Source organism: Haliotis rubra, unplaced genomic scaffold, assembly GCF_003918875.1.
Source record: "Haliotis rubra isolate DU_JTF1 unplaced genomic scaffold, ASM391887v1 Scf570, whole genome shotgun sequence".
In the NCBI taxonomy this organism is placed as follows: domain Eukaryota; kingdom Metazoa; phylum Mollusca; class Gastropoda; order Lepetellida; family Haliotidae; genus Haliotis; species Haliotis rubra.
In genome coordinates, this window is record NW_025767269.1 from 552,875 (window position 1) to 571,963 (window position 19,089).

The window sequence follows — 19,089 nt, forward strand, 5'->3', positions numbered from 1 at the left end:
CAGTTTAAATTAATTCCAATAGCTGTGTAATGTAATTTTGCGGGAGATGTACTGCCCCATACGTCACGGCAGAATTCAGCTGTATGTTGCAGACAGAAACAGAACCAGTGCCAGACTTGCGCTCAGTCCTTGAAAACATATATTTTTCATAGTAACACAGAATTCCATTTAAATTTATATGGAGTCCCGGGAGGGTTTTATTCATAATTTGAAGGCTTTCGAACTACAGTAAGGGCTGGTGGAAGGGAGGTTATGTGGTGCCGGGACTGTCAGGCAGACCAAGCCAATGGATACCCAGTAAGTTGCCCTTAGCAACCAGACGCCGGAGCAGCACTTGATCCTGGCAACCAGACGCCATCAGGTACTTGAGTGAGTGAGGTGAAGCCCCACAGTGAATGGAGACTAACTAACAGTTAAGCAGGCCCTACACTAGAGGCTTAGTGAATAGTCCCATAAAGCAAAAACATATTTCAAATTCAACATATTATGAACTATAACTTTAAAATGGTTCTTACGTTCTTTGAAGTGTGAGTCCTGACAAGTTTATTTCTGTAACAGACAAGAAGTGTAATTCGCGTACAACGTTGCCAAGGCGATTATGTACGTTTCCCAACATCATCAACAGCAGCCAGTGATGCGGAATGTTTTCAGAGAATGTTTCTGGTTCAGTATTCTTCTGTGTATATATGGCCGTTAAACGGAAGATGATGGATGGAGCTGAATAAACAGGATCAGATTTATTCAACAGAACAATATATACCACCGACTGGAATAACGTTTATTGCCTTGCAAAGATTGTTTACTTTTGTCTCGATGATTCGAGTGAGGTGTCTGAGTTATACAGAAACATCCCTTAGGTTTAAGCAGTAGGATTTAATAGGCTCACGACTAAAGTTAAAGTTAGGATTAGGGTTTGGGTTGGGGAAGGGTTAAGAGAAGGGCTGTGGCTAGGGTTTGGGTTGGGGAAGGGTTAAGACAAGGGCTGTGGCTAGGGTTTGGGTTGGGGAAGGGTTAAGACAAGGGCTGTGGCTAGGGCTTGGGTTGGGGAAGGGTTAAGACAAGGGCTGTGGCTAGGTTTGGGTTGGGGAAGGGTTAAGACAAGGGCTGTGGCTAGGGTTTGGGTTGGGGAAGGGTTAAGACAAGGGCTGTGGCTAGGGTTTGGGTTGGGGAAGGGTTAAGACAAGGGCTGTGGCTAGGGTTTGGGTTGGGGAAGGGTTAAGACAAGGGCTGTGGCTAGGGTTTGGGTTGGGGAAGGGTTAAGACAAGGGCTGTGGCTAAGGTTTGGGTTGGGAAGGGTTAAGACAAGGGCTGTGGCTAGGGTTTGGGTTGGGGAAGGGTTAAGACAAGGGCTGTGGCTAGGGTTTGGGTTGGGGAAGGGTTAAGACAAGGGCTGTGGCTAGGGCTTGGGTTGGGGAAGGGTTAAGACAAGGGCTGTGGCTAGGGTTTGGGTTGGGGAAGGGTTAAGACAAGGGCTGTGGCTAGGGTTTGGGTTGGGGAAGGGTTAAGACAAGGGCTGTGGCTAGGGTTTGGATTGGGGAAGGGTTAAGACAAGGGCTGTGGCTAGGGTTTGGGTTGGGGAAAGGGTTAAGACAAGGGCTGTGGCTAGGGTTTAGGTTGGGGAAGAGGTTAAGACAAGGGCTGTGGCTAGGGTTTGGATTGGGGAAGGGTTAAGACAAGGGCTGTGGATAGGGTTTGGGTTGGGGAAGGGTTAAGACAAGGGCTGTGGCTAGGGTTTGGGTTAGGGGAAGGGTTAAGACAAGGGCTGTGGCTAGGGTTTGGGTTGGTGAAGGGTTAAGACAAGGGCTGTGGCTAGGGTTTAGGTTGGGGAAGGGTTAAGACAAGGGCTGTGGCTAGGGTTTGGATTAGGGAAGGGTTAAGACAAGGGCTGTGGATAGGGTTTGGGTTGGGGAAAGAGGTTAAGAGAAGGGCTGTGGCTAAGGTTTGGGTTGGGGAAGGGGTTAAAGACAGGTTTTGGCTGTGTTATAAGACAAGGGCTGTGGCTAGGGTTTGGATTATGGTTCAGGACAGAACTAGGGTTAGGATTAGGACTATAACTAGGGCTGTGGATAGGAGTTTGGATTGGGGAAGAGTTTAAGACAAGGGCTGTGGCTAGGGTTTAAGAAAGGTTGGGAAAAGGTTAAGACAAGGGCTGATGGCTAGATATTTGGGTTTCCTCCATAAAGGTACAAAGGCATATGGGGCTGTGGCACATGATACAACAGAAATGGGTTGGGGACAGGGGGTACAACAGTTATACATAGGGCTGTGGCTATACAGAATTTAGGTTGGGGCATTTGCCCACACATAGTTAGCTGGACATCTTCCGGTATTCCGCTAGGGTTTGGGTTGGGAAGTAGTTAAGACAAAGGGCTGTGGCTAAAGGTTTTGGGTTGGGGATAAAAAAGGAGTTAAGACAAGGGCTGTGGCTAGGGTTTGGGTTGGGGATAAGAAAACCAATACGGTTAAGACAAGGGCTGTGGCTAGGGTTTGGCACACTCTGCTTGACCATTTCCTTTTTACATAAAAGGGAAGGGTTAAGACAAGGGCTGTGGCTAGGGTTTGGGTTGGGAAGGGTTAAGACAAGGGCTAGGGTTTGGGTTGGGGAAGGGTTAAGACAAGGGCTGTGGCTAGGGTTTGGATTATGGTTCGGGACAGAACTAGGGTTAGGATTAGGACTAGAACTATTTCTAGTGCTAGGAATAGAGTTTGGATTAGAATTAGGATTAGGTTTAAGGTCTGTTTGGTTGGCATTTAGAAGTTGGTGACTAATAAGAAAGTAAGATTGTTTATGGATAACAACTTCTTTTATTATATATGATGCGACGTTTCGGTATGGATTCTAATACCGATGTCAAGCAAGAGTGAAGTACTACAGTACAGAACAGACTTATTTATATACATCAACAGGGATTAAGTAATAACAACATGTAGGTATGAATCAAGGGGATTAACAACAACAACCAGGCACGGTGGTAATAATGTAGTGACAATAGGAGGAAGCCAATGGTCCTAGAGGCAGAAACAAAATATACATGGCTGATGAGATTAATTAGCAATGATAGCCGGAGTGCTCTAATCTGTTGTTTTTATCAGTTCATTGTATGCAGAAGGTATCCCTGGTATTTGTTGATTGAGGGCTAGTGTCTCCGGATTTGAACTGCTTCTGCAAGATTTCTTTTGGTGAAGTCCTGGTGGTTTTTCGATAATATCTCTACGTTGTCCCAAATTATGTTGTGATCGGGACAGTTGATGATGTGGTCTGATATTGCTGATTTTCTGTCAGATTTAGTGGTAGATGATAAGTGTTATTTGATTCTGATATTTATAGGCCGGGAGATTTCGCTTACGTAGGCCTCGCCACAGTCACAGTTGATTTTGTAGACAACACCTTTGGGTTGATGTTGTCGTTTAGAGGTGTTCCTGCCATTAGCTTTCAGTAAGGTTTTCAGCGGTGTAGAGCTGGTAAAGTAGGTTTCGATGCCTGCTTGTCGCTTCAGGAGACGGCTGATGTGGTGGAAGGTCTTTCCTATGACGGGGAGGGAGATACGAATATGTGCTGGTTCAGGTTTGTTGGAGGCCGGTTTTCTTGTTGGGTGGAGTGTGGAGCTGATAAGTTCATCGACTAGCTTTGACAGGTAGTGGTTGAACTTGGTGAAGACATGGCGGACGTGCTGTATTTCTGTAGTGGGACTGGTGGAGGAGAGGTTGATGGGTCGTCTGGTGCGGGTGGAGATAATGCCAGTTTTGGTTCTCAAGGGGTGGTTGGAGTCAAAATGAATGTATTGGTCGGAGTGGGTTGGCGTTCTATAGACACTGGTTTGGATCTTGTTAGCTGGGGTTCTGGTTACGAGGACATCTAGAAAGGGAAGTTGACCATTGGATTCTGTTTCTACGGTGAACTGGACCCAGGGGTGCTGTTGGTTGAGGTGTTGCAGGAGGGCTGCTGGATCTTGGTCTTGACAAAGAATGACAAGCGTGTCATCGACCTTCCTGTACCAGCAGGTTGGTTTGTTGGTTGAGGTGCTAAGTGCTTGCTGTTCGAAGGAGGTCATGTAGTGTTCTGTGAGTACTGGGGACAGAGGGGAGCCCATGGGCAGGCCGGAGATTTGTTCATAGTAGTCGTCTCCCCAGGTGAAGTAAGTGGAGGTGATGCAGGCAGAGGTCAGGGCAATGATGGAGTCAGCGGTGAGGTTGGTGTCAAGGGGGGTTTCTAATTCAGAGATGCGTCGGCGGAGGATTTGGAGAGTTTCATCTATGGGGACACTTGTGAAGAGGTCCACAACATCGTAACTCAGGATCTGGTCTGCTTCGGTTATTTTCAGGAGTTTGGTACAGAAATCCGTGGAGTCAGAGATGAAGGAGTCCGCTGTTTTTCCGAGTGGGGCAAGGATTTCCGTTAGGTGTTGGGCGGTGCTGTAGAACACATTGTCTCTAGAGCACACAAGCAGTCTGGCCTTGAGTGGGGTCTTGTGGATTTTTATAGCTGGAGTGCTCTAATCTGTTGTTTTTATCAGCTCATTGTATACAGAAGGGATGAGTTATCCCTGGTAGACAGAAGCCCTCAATCAACAGAGACCAGGGATATCCCATCCCTTCTGCATACAATGAACTGATAAAAACAACAGATTAGAGCACTCCAGCTATCATTGCTAATTAATCTCATCAGCCATGTATATTTTGTCCCCCCCATTCTTTTCATTTTCTTCATAAATGAATTAGGACATGAACTGTATGAAAAATGTCCCCAAGGTATATTTGTATCTCAGGATATAATTAATATTATACTGCTTCTGTTTGACGATGATGTTGTTCTATTTTCCTATACTGTTCTAAATTTGCAAAGGCAATTAAATGTCCTGCATTCATTTTGTTTTAAATGGGGAATTAAATTTGGATGAGACAAATGTAGTCGTATTCAGAAACGGGGGAATAGTTGCCAAAAATGAACAATGGACATTTGGTAGTATAAAATTAAAAATTGTATCGTATTATAAATATTTAGGCATCATTTTCTCATCCAGGCTGGTTTGGTCAACAGCGTGTCGTACTCTTGCATTGCAGGCTTCTAAAGCTGTTTTCCCTGTATACAGACTGTTCCATAACAACAAGTTCTTGTCTTTTTCGACAGCATGTAATATCTTCGATAGTAAAATTGCACCTATTTTGTTGTATGCATCGGAAATATGGGGCCTTAAATATCATGACTGTATTGAAAAGGTGCAAACATCCTATTTCAAACGTTTCTTGTGTGTTGGGAAATTCGCATCGAATAAGGCAATATTAGGCGAAATTGGTCGTACCAATATGTTTGTTTTAAGTAGACACAGAGCTGTTAAATATTGGATTAAATTGGTTAGAATGGGTGTAAACAGATATCCACATCAATGTTATAACATGTTGAAAGAACTGGATGACAGAGGTAAAAGGAACTGGGTTTCAGATATCCGTCTCTTACTGTTTGCCTGTGGGTATTCACACGTATGGTTATACCAAAATGTTGGAGATGAAAAATTGTTCTTGTATGTGTTCAAGCAAAGATTAGTTGATATTTCTGTCCAAAATTGGCGAGGAAATGTACAAGCTTCACATTTTTTAAGAAATTATAGTCTTGTAAAATTAGGATTTTACCCTGAAGCGTATATTACATACCTGTTTCATGATAAGACGTTACTGAAGGTATTTTGTAAAGTCCGAATTTCTCTACATAATTTGAATGTAAATGCAACCAGACGAAATAAGGATGCTGAAAGACAGCACACTTATGTAACCATTGTAACAGCGGACAAGTCCAGGATGAATTTCATATTTTACTACAATGTCCAGAATTTAATGATTTGAGAATAAAGTATTTAAGATTTCTCGATGGCAAATATGTATGTAAATCCCAAATGATAAATTTATTTAATTCACAAAATAGACATACCGTTAAAGCAATAGCAACATTTCTGAAATGTGTATTCTCCAAAAATGTTTGAAACAGTGTTTAAATATAGCTTTTCTATTTTCTTACGACGTGACAACAAAAGTGTTGTAACAACAATTGTAACATGGGCCAGTTGGCCAATATTACTGAATAAAATCTGTCTGTCTGTCTGTCTATATTTTGTTTCTGCCTCTAGGACCATTGGCTTCCTCCTATTGTCACTACATTATTACCACCGTGCCTTGTTGTTGTTGTTAATCCCCTTGATTCATACCTACATGTTGTTATTACTTAATCCCTGTTGATGTATATAATTCTGTTCTGTGCTGCAGTACTTCACTCTTGCTTGACAACGGTATAAGAATCCATACCGAAACGTCGCATCATATATAATGAGTCAAAAAAGAAACTTCACAAAATGTAATTTAAAATAATGAATTATTTTTCTCTGATGATACATCTATGTATCCGAAATGGGATCCCTATCTTACCCACTCAAACCCATCCATTCGTCGTGCAAATGACGTTAGTGCCAAATCAGGTTTTGCACGTGCAGTCGATCGCGTGATCTTCGCATCGAAGTTTTCTTCATATGCACGTGTTTGCATTGGCCTCAAGAATTGAGAAAACACTTTTAAACCACAGTTCTAACGGTACTTGAAATGCCAAGATTGTCAAATGTGCACCACTTCTGATCGCCCAAGGCCGGGTCGTCCACGTGTGACGTCACGAGCAGAAGACCGTCAAATCGTCCTACGTCACCTACGTGACAGATTTCTGCCGGCTACACGAACAAGGGCTGAATTGTTTAGAGGTCGACTGTCCTCACAGACCATTCGAAATCGGTTGTGGGCTGCCAATCTCCATTCTCGACGTCCATATCGTGGGCCAATATTGACGCCGTTCCATCAACGTCAACGTCTGCTGTGGGCCCAACGTCACCTCCGATGGACCCAGAGAGACTGGAATCGAGTCGTCTTTAGCGATAAATCCAGGTTTACCCTCAGATTCGCGGACGGCAGGCATAGAGTCTGGAGACGACGTCGTGAACAGTATGCCCAATGTTGTGTACAGGAAGTCGACAGATTCGGGGGCGGAAGTTGCATGGTGTGGGGTGCTTTCTGTGGGAACAACCGTTCCCGACTTCTGGTCATCCGTGGAAACCTCACAGCTGCTGCTTACCGCGACCAGGTGCTCACCCCTAAACTCGTTCCTTTCATGGCGGCTCATGGCCCAGGTCTACAGTTCCAGCATGATAATACTCGGCCGCATACCGCGATGTTGACACGAAATTTCCTTCAAAACGCTGGAATCAAAGTCATGGACTGGCCATCGAGGTCCCCTGACCTTAATCCAATAGAGCACGTTTGGGATGCACTTGGAAGAAGGCTTCGTGGTCTTAGGAACCAACCTCAGAATTTGCAGGAACTTGGCGCTGCCTTGCAAGAGCAATGGCGCAGAATCCCCAACCACGTGTTCACAAGCATCAGGCAGTCGATGAGGAGACGGTGTTTGGCAGTGGTGAATGCGCGGGGCGGCCATACACGATATTGAACTGAGAAATTTCGCATTTTTATTCTTGTGACTTGACATTCTGTATACCCATGTTTTGGAACGGCGGTGTAGCCTAATGGAACTGATTATGGCACTGTCAGTGTATCGTGTACATCACACATATCTCAGCAATGAAATAATAACAATTTAACCATCTTACCATCCCTTGTTCTTTTATAGTGCCCTGAAGAAAGAATGTGAGGTTTCTTTTTTGACTCAGTATATAATAAAAGAAGTTGTTATCCATAAACAATCTTACTTTCTTATTAGGTTTTCGGGTTAGACAGGAAGCTGAGACTGGCAATGGCCCCCCAGTCACATGGGTCCATGGAGAAGATAGGTCCAGGTTTTCGCTATATACACAGGTGTGCGTGTGTGCGTGCGTGCTTTATGTGTGTGGTTGTATGTCTTTGTGTGTGTCCGCTTTTCTGTCCTTGCCTGTCTGTGTGTGTGCATCTTTAATGAACTGTTCCTCAATATTAGCCTGTTATATGACTTGGCAGGCGAATAAAGGCTTTTTGCTATTGATTTTCCCTCTGTAGATCATTCAGTGCCATCGTGTTGTTATTTACGACTTTCCGATTTATCAACGTCCATTTAGATTCTGGTTGACGTGATAAAGTGAATCTTTCTTTGAGGCTGAAACCGAAATTCACTTTGTGCATCTCACAGACGGATGTAGATGGAGGAAGCTCATGATTGTTGTCAGCCGTAGTAGTGGGTGACTGTAGTTATGGGTACCGCGAGACCGTGTTTTTTCTACGTTCATTGATGGAAGTACCGTGATTCTGATAAAGCAACATGTATATTACACAAAAGAGGTTAGAGAAATTTGGGACTCATCGTTTGCAGAAATTGAATATCCAATCTCGTGGCTGCGAACATGAAGACCTGGCTTCACAAAGTGCATAATATTTTGAATCAAATCCTTTAGCCTGTACATTCATTTAACACAACAAAAGAAGTTTATGTGTACATATTTCATAAAAACATTTATTCACTTCCGATTTTAAACGGAATCACCCGAAGGGCAATCGAGTTGTTTCGAGAATAAACATCTCCTTTGTGAAAAGCTCCCAGTTATCAAGCTCATTGACTTTGAAAGAAGTCTATAAACAGGATCTTTTCGAAAGTTTCCGGAAAACCTGAGTTTAACAGAATTCAGATGATTCTGATTCAGTCAGTTTTTGTATAAACGCCTCGACTACGATTGACCGCTGTGACACGGAACTCGGTTCTTCAGCCGGAACCACCATATTGGATTTATTGCAAAGGAAAATTAACATGTCTGCGTAACATTATTAAACTCTCGTCTGTAAATACAATGGTAAACGATATCCTTGCAAATGGAAAGAAAACAAATTGACCTCGGATCAAACGCGCCTGAAAATACAATAGCCAACAGCACGAACTGTTTTTTCACAGACGTAGCTGAAATTGATTGAAAACTTTGCGAAAAACAATACGTAGCTCTGTTGTAAAATCGATGAAAAAATTAGATTTTTAGACGCTGAAGTCCGTTTGAAAAACACATGTTCGAGAGGTTTGATTGATAACACAATTCTGACGCAGTCAGCCAATCCATTGAGTGATAGTATTCTAATCAAAATTACAAAAAATGCCTCATTTTGGACCATTTTGCTTCGAAAATACCCCACTTGGGCAATTACATGCCACAACTGCACGTATATTAGAGAGGACGTGTGAGGAGAAAGATGGAATTGAGACTGTCACCCTTTCGGGGCTCGGCAAGGTCGTGTCTACATTCTATGAGACTGAGATAGTATGGCTCGGCAAGGTCGTGTCTACATTCTATGAGACTTGTTTGCAATGTAATTGGATAACAGTAACTTCTATAACCTACGGAAACATTTTGATGACGTACGTTTTCATTCTTGCATGATTGCTTAAAGTAATATGTTCAAACTTAAACATATCTATTTTGAAATTTCAAGTCAAAGTAACGAAATACCGAAACGTATACAATATATGGATATACTTCGGGAGGTTATAATCTTGAAATGTCAAGTTAGTGTCTTGAAATTTCAAAATCGTTATTTTTAAAACTCGACTTAGCGTCTACCTTGAATCGTCTACTTAACATGTCCAATTTCAGCATAGAATCTTGAAATTTCAACTCGGTGACCTGACATAAATAACTGCCTTAAACGGCAGGTTAAAACTGAAACCATCTTCTTTATAATTTCCTGTTTGTTAAATGCTACATTAATGGCACTTGATGCCCGTTGACATTTACAGTTCAGTTATGCAATCCAACTGAATGTTCACACTTGAAAACCTAACCATCCAGAAAACCTGCATTCGGGATGAATTCCGTAAATGTACATACGAGTAGATATGACTGACTCGACTCACTTACATAGATCTGATAATCCATTATTCCGTTGATCCCATTGATATGCTGACTTTGGATCTAACAGTCGGATTGCCAGGATCCCCTTCACAAGCATGGAACCACACAGAATTTAATAAACGGAGTACTGCAATACTACACATAATAACTATTCACTCACTCACCCACTCATGCAAACATCATCCACCCACTCACTCACTCACTCATGCAGGTGGTCGGCCAAATTGATTTAACCTTCACTCGGCCAAAATATGAATCACTGGTTTCTATGGTCCAAACATTTTTACCGGCCGCCGTAATCTCGATGGACATATGCGTGAAATATAAACCATTTAACAAGCTCACAGAACTACAGTTAACACCAACACTATCTTGAACATCCAGTTTGTCTGTTAACAAACACTTACATGATAATTAGTGTTAATTATTGTCATACTTAAATAGAACAAACACTTACATGATTCATATCCATTCTAAGTGTTAATTATTGTGTTACATGCACAGAACAAACACTTACATAATTCATATCCATCTAAGAGTTAATCATTGTCTTATTTACACAGAACAAACACTTACATGATTCATATCCATCTACGTGTGAACCATTGTCATCCTTACATAGAACAAACACTTACATAATTCATATCCATCTAAGAGTTAATCATTGTCATCCTTACATAGAACAAACACTTACATGATTCATATCCATCTAAGAGTTAATCATTGTCATCCTTACATAGAACAAACACTTACATGATTCATATCCATCTAAGAGTTAATCATTGTCATCCTTACATAGAACAAACACTTACATGATTCATATCCATCTAAGAGTTAATCATTGTCATACTTACATAGAACAAACACTTACAGGATTCACATCCATCTAAGTGTTGATTATTGTCATACTAACATAGAACAAAGACTTCATGTTGGAAGCAAGGCACCTTAATGGACACAGATCGGACAAGACACTGTTGAACTAACCCTTGGTTTCTGATAATATATCATTTGATGGCAACAAGAAACTACAAGCAAACTGAAGTCCAGGAGATAGTATTTTCAGAACCTGTGGAAAATCTAAACTCGCATCGTTTATTGCTACAGCATTCCAGTCACGGCGGAAAGGAAAATAATATGGTTCCGACTGTAAAACAGACAAACTGCGGCGTATATAGTTCTTCTTTAAACATCCCGTTCGTGTATGCGCTTTGATTGTTAATTAGCCCTTCTCCTCTATCTTGATGTGTGAGTCTACGACATAATCACATTAAAGATCTGACAATACCTCACGCCGTTTGTCATTTCATACAATCTGCACAAGTATTTTTAGGAGACACACAAAGGAATAACAGGAACCTCCGGAATTCCGCCATTAATATATTGCATCGACCTGTCGTCATAACTTTCTATGTAATTTCGGGAAATATGTGTAAAATGTAAGAAAGCCACAAACGTACTTCGTGTCAACCATCTGTCGAATTTTTGCAGCATATGTGCCTCGGTCTGTCGTTGTGCAGATCGCCAAGAGACAATATTCTCTTGTCAGAGCAATGAATCACAACGCAACTCTCTACCTCCGACCTTTATCCCTTAGTGCGCATGTATACATTTACACGTGCAGTCCTGCCGCAGTGCATTATGGGAGATAGGGGCTATCGCCTTATAAAGAGACCCGACTCAGTTCTTATATCAAGTATTGAATTATGATCTATCCAATCAGGGTCGAATTCCAAGATTCTGATGGAGAATAAGGCGTTTCTTTTAAAGAGCGTTGTGGCCTATCTGCTTTTCATCACGCTGGTGCTGAGCGAGACAAATATACAAGCCTCCTTCTCATTGGCTGATGTAAACAAGAGAACGTCGCCCGGATGTAGTGGTGAAGATGCATGGGCGATAATGCACTTTATAAACAGACGGCAAACCGTATATGTATTTAGCTGAACTGATCGCCGTTGATGCAATAGATTCAGTGATAGGATTTGCTTACGCAATCATTATCGGTGGAAATCAAGTTATTTGCACTATCAACAAATTGGCGAAAATTTACCATACGATTTTCGTATCGTAAATCGGAAAGCTGTTCCTTAATGCTGTATGACTAATCCCGACATGTTGTGCTGTTTTATATGTCGCTGATATGACCTTGACCTTGGCATGAACTCTACGGAATGAGAAGGCAGTAGGCAACGTTTGTACAATAAACTATGTTCATGGCGAACCCGCCTATAACGAACTGTCGGATATAACGAACAGTTTTGGGGGGTTTTGGTGGTTTTTGTTGTGGTTTTTGTCCTGGCCACTAAACGCACATTTCAGACGAAATCCTACAACGACGTACGGTTATGACGAACTAGAATTAGCGGCCTCTTAGAGTTCGGGATAACCGTAGTTTATTGTACTTTGATTATCTCACTTCGATTCTCACCTACATTTACTTGAATGTGGAGATGCGATTTTACGTCGTCAAGTGAAATACTGCGGGAGTGGTTACCTATTTTATCGAGGCAGCCCGTAATGGGATATTACTATCAGGGCTAGTCTGTCTACTATGACCAACCTGACGTATTACCCCCGCTACGTGAGAAGTGCGGTTGGTGGGCATCAAGTCACGACCAGACAATCCAGTGACATCGATCGATCTGTATAGCTGAGATACGATGACATGCATGAAGCACGTCAGAAAGCTAGACCATCTGCTCCCGTTAGCTGCTTCTTGAGACAAGCATGGGCTGCAAGAGATCAATTCTACATTCTAACCTTGTGATGATTGCATCTGATCGCATTTCCTTAAACTTATCGATTATATAACTGCAACAAGGCCATCGGACACACGCTGTGTGACACGGTCGATGTCCTGTCAGCGTCCAGTGTCGTGGACGCTGATCATAGTACCAATTACCGGATTGTTAGGTCCAGAGTCCACTTCTTTCAGGCGCCGTCATAGAGCTGGAATACAACTGTACGAGGTGTTGACAACAAACACACAAAGAAATCACCGGACAAGGCAAACCTACAGCAACATCGGACGCACTTCTGTCGCTGATAGGACACTATACATACGTCAGTGTTGTGATATACATCGGTCAAGTGAGTGAGTGAATTGTGTTTCACGCCGTTTTGAACAGTATTCCAGTTACATCACGGCCCGGTTCAACGTGGAAGTAAACCCCCCAAATGAACAAGTCTCAGAGGTTCACAACCCACGTGAAACCCACGGGCATGATGCTGACAAATCTAGAAACACCAATCGGGGCGAACCGGAAGTGGAACACTTTCAGACTTACACTTCTGGCATGTCAAAGGAGCTCCTCACAGCGAATTACGGCGCCTTAGACCACTGGGCCACCTGTGTCCCCATCATCAAAGAAGATGAGAGCATGGAGAACCAAAGATCTTTCTCTTGTTAAAGGAAGCTTGCCCAGTAGTTCTGTCAAGACATTTTCTGAAAAAAATGCAATACATTTCTTTATTAATAAATTGCTCCACAACACACACTAACGTCATCTGACGTCCATCTGTAACCTCACCTCACACATCAGCCTCCATTACTCTAAAACCACCGCAAACAGAACCCGCTCAGATTTGTATCCATGAGACGCTTGTACTTGAAATTATTATCACGAAACAGTTGAAAACTTAATACCAAAGAAGCCATCCCTTTTGCTCTATTTTTTTCAGGTCTTTTTAATTTAAGTAAAAGGTCCTCGGGAGACAAATGAGAAATTCATACGCCAACACAAACCATTAATTTCCAGCATAGCTTCTGAAAACCGAAACCGCATATCAGAACTATGGTAAAAAACCAACAGCACACACAATACCTGCAGTCGGCTTTGAGGGTTTAAGATGTTGTAATGCTATAGTATGCAGGTATAACGTGCTAAGTAAAGGTTACAAAGAAGTAATTATGGTGCTCAACCCCGAGGGGTTACTTAAAACCGTAAACACAGTGTGCGTGACCGTTATCTAGATATGCTTGTAATCGGCCCTCGCTCCCATTGTCAGTCTCCCCATGACCCTGTCAAAACAGGAAAATGGCCACTCCGAGTGAGAGACAACACGTATTGTCCCGACCTTATCAGATTTTAGCGAGATTTATGTGCTATCGAGCCCAACTATACAATTTCAGTGTCATCTTTGAATGTTCTTGCCAGCAACGTCCAAATTGGCCGGCTACAATGGGCCGGGATTACGCAGGTTTAAGCTAATATACTGAACAGATTTAGTTACGCACCATACGTCTGTACAGGCTTCACGGTTGTGATTCTCCCATGTTCGGACTAATGTAAAGACTAAATAATGTTTAGCCTAAGGATTAAGCTAATGGCTGACACTGCTTTATATGAGTGGTAGCAAACACAAAAAGTTTACTTAGGATCTGAGTTGAGTATTCCTTTGAAAAAATGATTTGATTTGATTACTGAAGGGTCGACGACTGAATAACGGAACTTTGAGTAATCAGTACTTCACTACTAAGCTCGGACACAAAGAGATCTTGGCGGTACGATTAACGTACATACGTGTTAAGATATCGGTAGCGACACACACAACGTGTGTGTGGCTTTATTGTACGCGTCCGTTACAAGACCTGAGTACTAGACTGTACACGATTGTTACATGGTGTCCGTTTGGACTGTACGCACTTGTTGCAACACGTGTACATACTAGACTGTACACACTTGTTGCAACACGTGTACATACTAGACTGTACACACTTGTTACAATGCGTTGTTTCCCTTTGTTTATTACAACATTTGTTGCAACAACTGTAAATGCTACACTGTAAGCATTTGTTGCAACACGTTGAAATTCAACTGTACACATTTGTTAAAACTTGTTGCCCCTAGATTGTACCCGTTTGTTACAACTTGTTGCCCCTAGATTGTACCCGTTTGTTACAACTTGTTGCCCCTAGATTGTACCCGTTTGTTACAACTTGTTGCCCCTAGATTGTACCCGTTTGTTACAACTTGTTGCCCCTAGATTGTACCCGTTTGTTACAACTTGTTACCCGTTACAACCCTTGTTGCCCCTAGATTGTACCCGTTTGTTACAACTTGTTGCCCCTAGATTGTACCCGTTTGTTACAACTTGTTGCCCCTAGATTGTACCCGTTTGTTACAACTTGTTGCCCGTAGATTGTACCCGTTTGTTACAACTTGTTTCCCCTAGATTGTACCCGTTTGTTATAACACGTTGGCTCTAGGCTGTACGCGTATGTTACAACACGTCGTCACTAGACTGTTTGATGTAAACACTGACTGACTGTAAAGCGTTCTGGATGCATGAAGTGTTAAAGAATCAATCTGGATCATCATCAGCTGACAATAGGAAAGACTTCTTGAGTGTCATGATGTGTGATGTTGCACAATGACGTCATGACATGCAACCTCGTGCGTCTTTGGCGTGACGTCAGGTAAAGTTACGAGGTTTTGATTGGTCGGAAACATGCATGTAGACATGCGCAGTGAGGTACCAGCTGAGTACCATTGAACAGCACGACAGTGGGTTCCGTCACAGTGTCGACTGGCGTTGCCTACAACTATTGGACAAATCAGATATCATTATTAAATCACACGGCTTTGTTATCGTGATTAGGTTTACAGGTCAGCCGTGATATACTCTGTGCGTAAGGTCGTTGATAAGGTTGAATTCCAACAGGATAGAGTTTACGCACACCACGCACACTCATGCTTCAGTGGATTTTGTTTGGGAACACAGCCATGCATTTACTGCCTTGGCTAGACTAACAACTAGTCTCTGAAATGAACATATTTTACTGAAAAAACGTTCATAGTAAACAAAAATATATATAATGAAAAGGAGCCCTGAGACTTTCTTCATTTTCAGAAGCTGAGGAAATCTAGACTTGCCACAGTTTCTAGACTTGCGTGGGCCTTTTGGATATATTTGCTTTGCTACGAGAGACTATGCCTTGGCTTGAAAATTCTAGAAATTCTAATCAGAACTAATCTGCTGCAGCCCATGCTTGTGGTAAGAGGCGACTAACTGGATTGGGCGGTGATGCTCCCTGACGTGGTTGATCATATTCTAATTGTGAAGATGTTCATGATATCAGTCACTGGATTGTCTGGCCGTTGTCATATAGCTGGAACATTGCTGAGTGCGGCGTTAAAGATATAGACACGCATACAGACAGGTACACAGTGGACAGACAGACAGAAACTATCTCCAACGGATCCCAATGGACGAGATAAGAACCCAAGTAGTCACAGGCATGGGAGTTACCAAGCTGTTTTAGGGTCTGTGGGATAGCATAATGGTTAATGCGTCAGCTCGTAACGCTGAAGACCCGGGTTCGATTCCCCACATGGGTACACTGTGTGAAGCCCGTTTCTGGTGTCCCCGCCGTGATATTGTTGGAATATTGCTAAAAGCGGCGTAAAAACACACTCACTCACTCACTCAAAGGCTGTTTTGGGGACCGTCCGAGTCCGAGAAACTATGTTTCGGCTTCTACATGTCTCCAATGGTGGCGCTTTATCCAACGTGAATACGTGTTGTAAAGTTTTGGTTAAAATTATTAAGAATGGAATCACACCGCCATCCTCACCAGTGTTATTTATTCCTCAAAAAGCTTGATGAAAAGTGGTTAGAGCGTGGTAGAGCGATACATGGGTTCGATCCCCGATCAGCGTGTCCGTGGTCGGCTCGGAGCCAGTATAATGTGTCTGAGTATGCTTCATTTAAAACCAGCTTAACTGGCGAAACATTCTCAAGTACGACGTTTTGACAATGGTAAACATATGTTTGGATGTTTGATAGCGCAAGATGCAGGAAACATACAAATGTTTATCAGTACTTTTACACAAAGATCCCGTGATATAGGTTCCCAGGTCTGGCATGACTCACTTTGCACATCCACATTTGTAAAGAATTACTCGACCTTCAAATCATTATTACAGCCTGAACTATACCATACAGCACTAAGCGATGAGACCTTGATTCGTGCATTCTGTAAATTACGTATTGCATTGCATTCGTTCGAAGTAAATGTATTGAGACAAAAAAATGTACTAATGAAAACATTGCTGTATGAGTTCTGGACTGAACAAGTTGTAATCTATCACGGCGGGGGAGTTCTCGAAGATGAATACCATGTATTATTTGTATGTGAAAGGTATGCGGATCTCAGAACAAAATATTTACATAGTATCAATTACAAAAAGTCTATCTGTTCTCAATGCAAAAAATATCCCAACCATAAATTCTGTCGCAATTTTCATGAAACATGTGTTTTCCTTGTCATGAAGATGTACATATGTTCTTCCTGTCACGTGTTACGGCTATGTCGTCACAATCAATTGTACTTTGGGCCAAATGTCCAAAATACCGAATAAATGAATAATTGAATTGAATTCAACTTTATCCAACTGAACCTTTACAATTACAACGGCAGGCAAATGAAGCTAGACACTCAAAAATAGGATTTGGATTTGGCCAAACAGCGTTATGACGACGGTTCGAGCCTGAAAACAGAGACTGCAACAGAGTAGACATGGTCAGCATACAACTACTAACGACATCAAAAAACTCTCTATCGAACAACCATTTTGGTTTGTTTCTTTTTAACCCACCATCAAACATGACTGCATACCTGCGCGGGGGTGTATCACTATCACTTAACCCTTTGTAGTAATATATAGCTTAATATAAAACGGGGAAATTCGGATCCTGTCAGGCGTTGGGTTTCATCATCAACTGAAGTGTTCACGCCAAGTAACAGTAAACTTGTCACATGCTGGAAAGCTTACAATAGAGATTTTGTAAATGAAAGAAAAAATTAACAATTCATTTTCATTAAACATGTGATATGTTTTACATGTGTATAGTTTATTGCATAGATGCACGGGCACAGGTGAGTGACCTAGTGGTCATGTTGTTCTGGGTTCGATTCCCAACCTGCCCACAATACTTCTGTGGCCACTGAATTACTGAAAGCTGCATAAACCCATATTTCTTCACCGTCTGTATCGAAATATCAGTCGTATCGTTGCACGAAGTATCGCGTTGTATCAATACTCCTGCTAATCATAACGGATCTGCTACAGAGCATCCACAGACCAAGAGTTAGTGAGTGAGTATGTGACGTTTAACAGCATGACGAGTATTCACACTAGGACAGCGTGTCAGTCTGATGAGTGAGGAGGAACGCCGGACATAATGCCCGTCTTACCACTTCAGTAAACTATCCACTGCTGATACGGAAAGACTCTCACAATGAAGGTGAGGTGAGGTGACATTGGGTTTAACGTCGTGCTTGAGAATATTTCGCTCATGCGTGTGTATGTGTATGTGCGGCTGCTTGTACTAGCCCAGACTTAAGCTGGTTTTATAGTGCTAGCTCACTGGGATACCATGCCGCAGTGAAGCATGAATACCCCACTCAGACACATTATACCGACTCCGAGCCGACCAGTCCTTGTTGTACCCATTAATGCCGAGCGCCAGGCAGGGACCAACAAGTACCATATTTTAACGTTTTTGGTATGACGCGGTCGGGGATCGAATCCGCGACCTTCCGCTCTCCGGGCGGACGCTCTAACCACTACACCACGGAGGCGGCCTTCACAATGAAGGAATCGAACACCGACGACCATAAGAATCTGGGACGCAACTCTGTTCATCGAATTGAACCATTGGTCTATAAATCCTCTTAGAGCAAAGACCCATGCTTTGGGTTTCACCGAAATGTCAGACGACTAAAGCCTGTCGTAAAAAAACCGAAATGCGGTTTAAAGCAGCCGTAACACTCACTCACTCACTCACTCACTCACCCATCCCAACTTCCCACTCAGTCAGTGATTGCAGGGAACCGTAGCCACAGAACGTCTGGGTGACTGAGATTTTGCACTTTTTCTTATTTGCTACAAAAAACATTCCCAGAGGGTGCCAGACTCCCCGAGATTACTGCAATGATATACACATTATAAAAACGTGCCATTTCTAATCAGATTGAATAGTTACGATTGATTTTAAGCCACTTAAGTGCATTTAAGTTCCTCGCAAAAAATCTATACACCATAATACAGAAATCTGAGTATGAACGGCCGGGCTTAAAACATAAATGTCATCTTTGAAGAAAATTGGATTTCTGAAAAATGATTCACTGGAGGGGGATACACGGGGGAGCCAGGCTCAGTTAGTCCATGGAGTTTAATGTCGACTAGGGAGGTGGTACTTCAGATGAAATATGTCATAATTATTGGAAGCA

General features: G+C 42.4%; 1 protein-coding gene across 1 annotated transcript; it reads right to left on the minus strand.

The window, feature by feature from the left end:
- Positions 1-250: 250 nt before the first annotated feature.
- On the minus strand, positions 251-12,637 carry LOC124254335. Its single transcript, XM_046688257.1, has 3 exons — positions 12,612-12,637; positions 3,849-4,431; positions 251-340 (listed from the first exon to the last, which is right to left on the minus strand). Exons 1-3 carry the CDS (start codon positions 12,635-12,637, stop codon positions 251-253), a joined length of 699 nt encoding a protein of 232 aa, XP_046544213.1.
- Between the last annotated feature and the right edge of the window lie 6,452 nt (positions 12,638-19,089).

Bases quoted from the DNA above. Each gene is read 5' to 3' on its own strand.
- LOC124254335 (XM_046688257.1), bottom strand. From the start codon at position 12,637: ATGCGATCAGATGCAATCATCACAAG. The intron at 4,432-12,611 runs GTTAGAATGTAG...TGTGTGCTCTAG, and splicing joins TCAGATGCAATCATCACAAG to AGACAATGTGTTCTACAGCA. The intron at 341-3,848 runs GTAACCAGAACC...TCTGGTTGCCAG, and splicing joins TTCCCTTTCTAGATGTCCTC to GATCAAGTGCTGCTCCGGCG.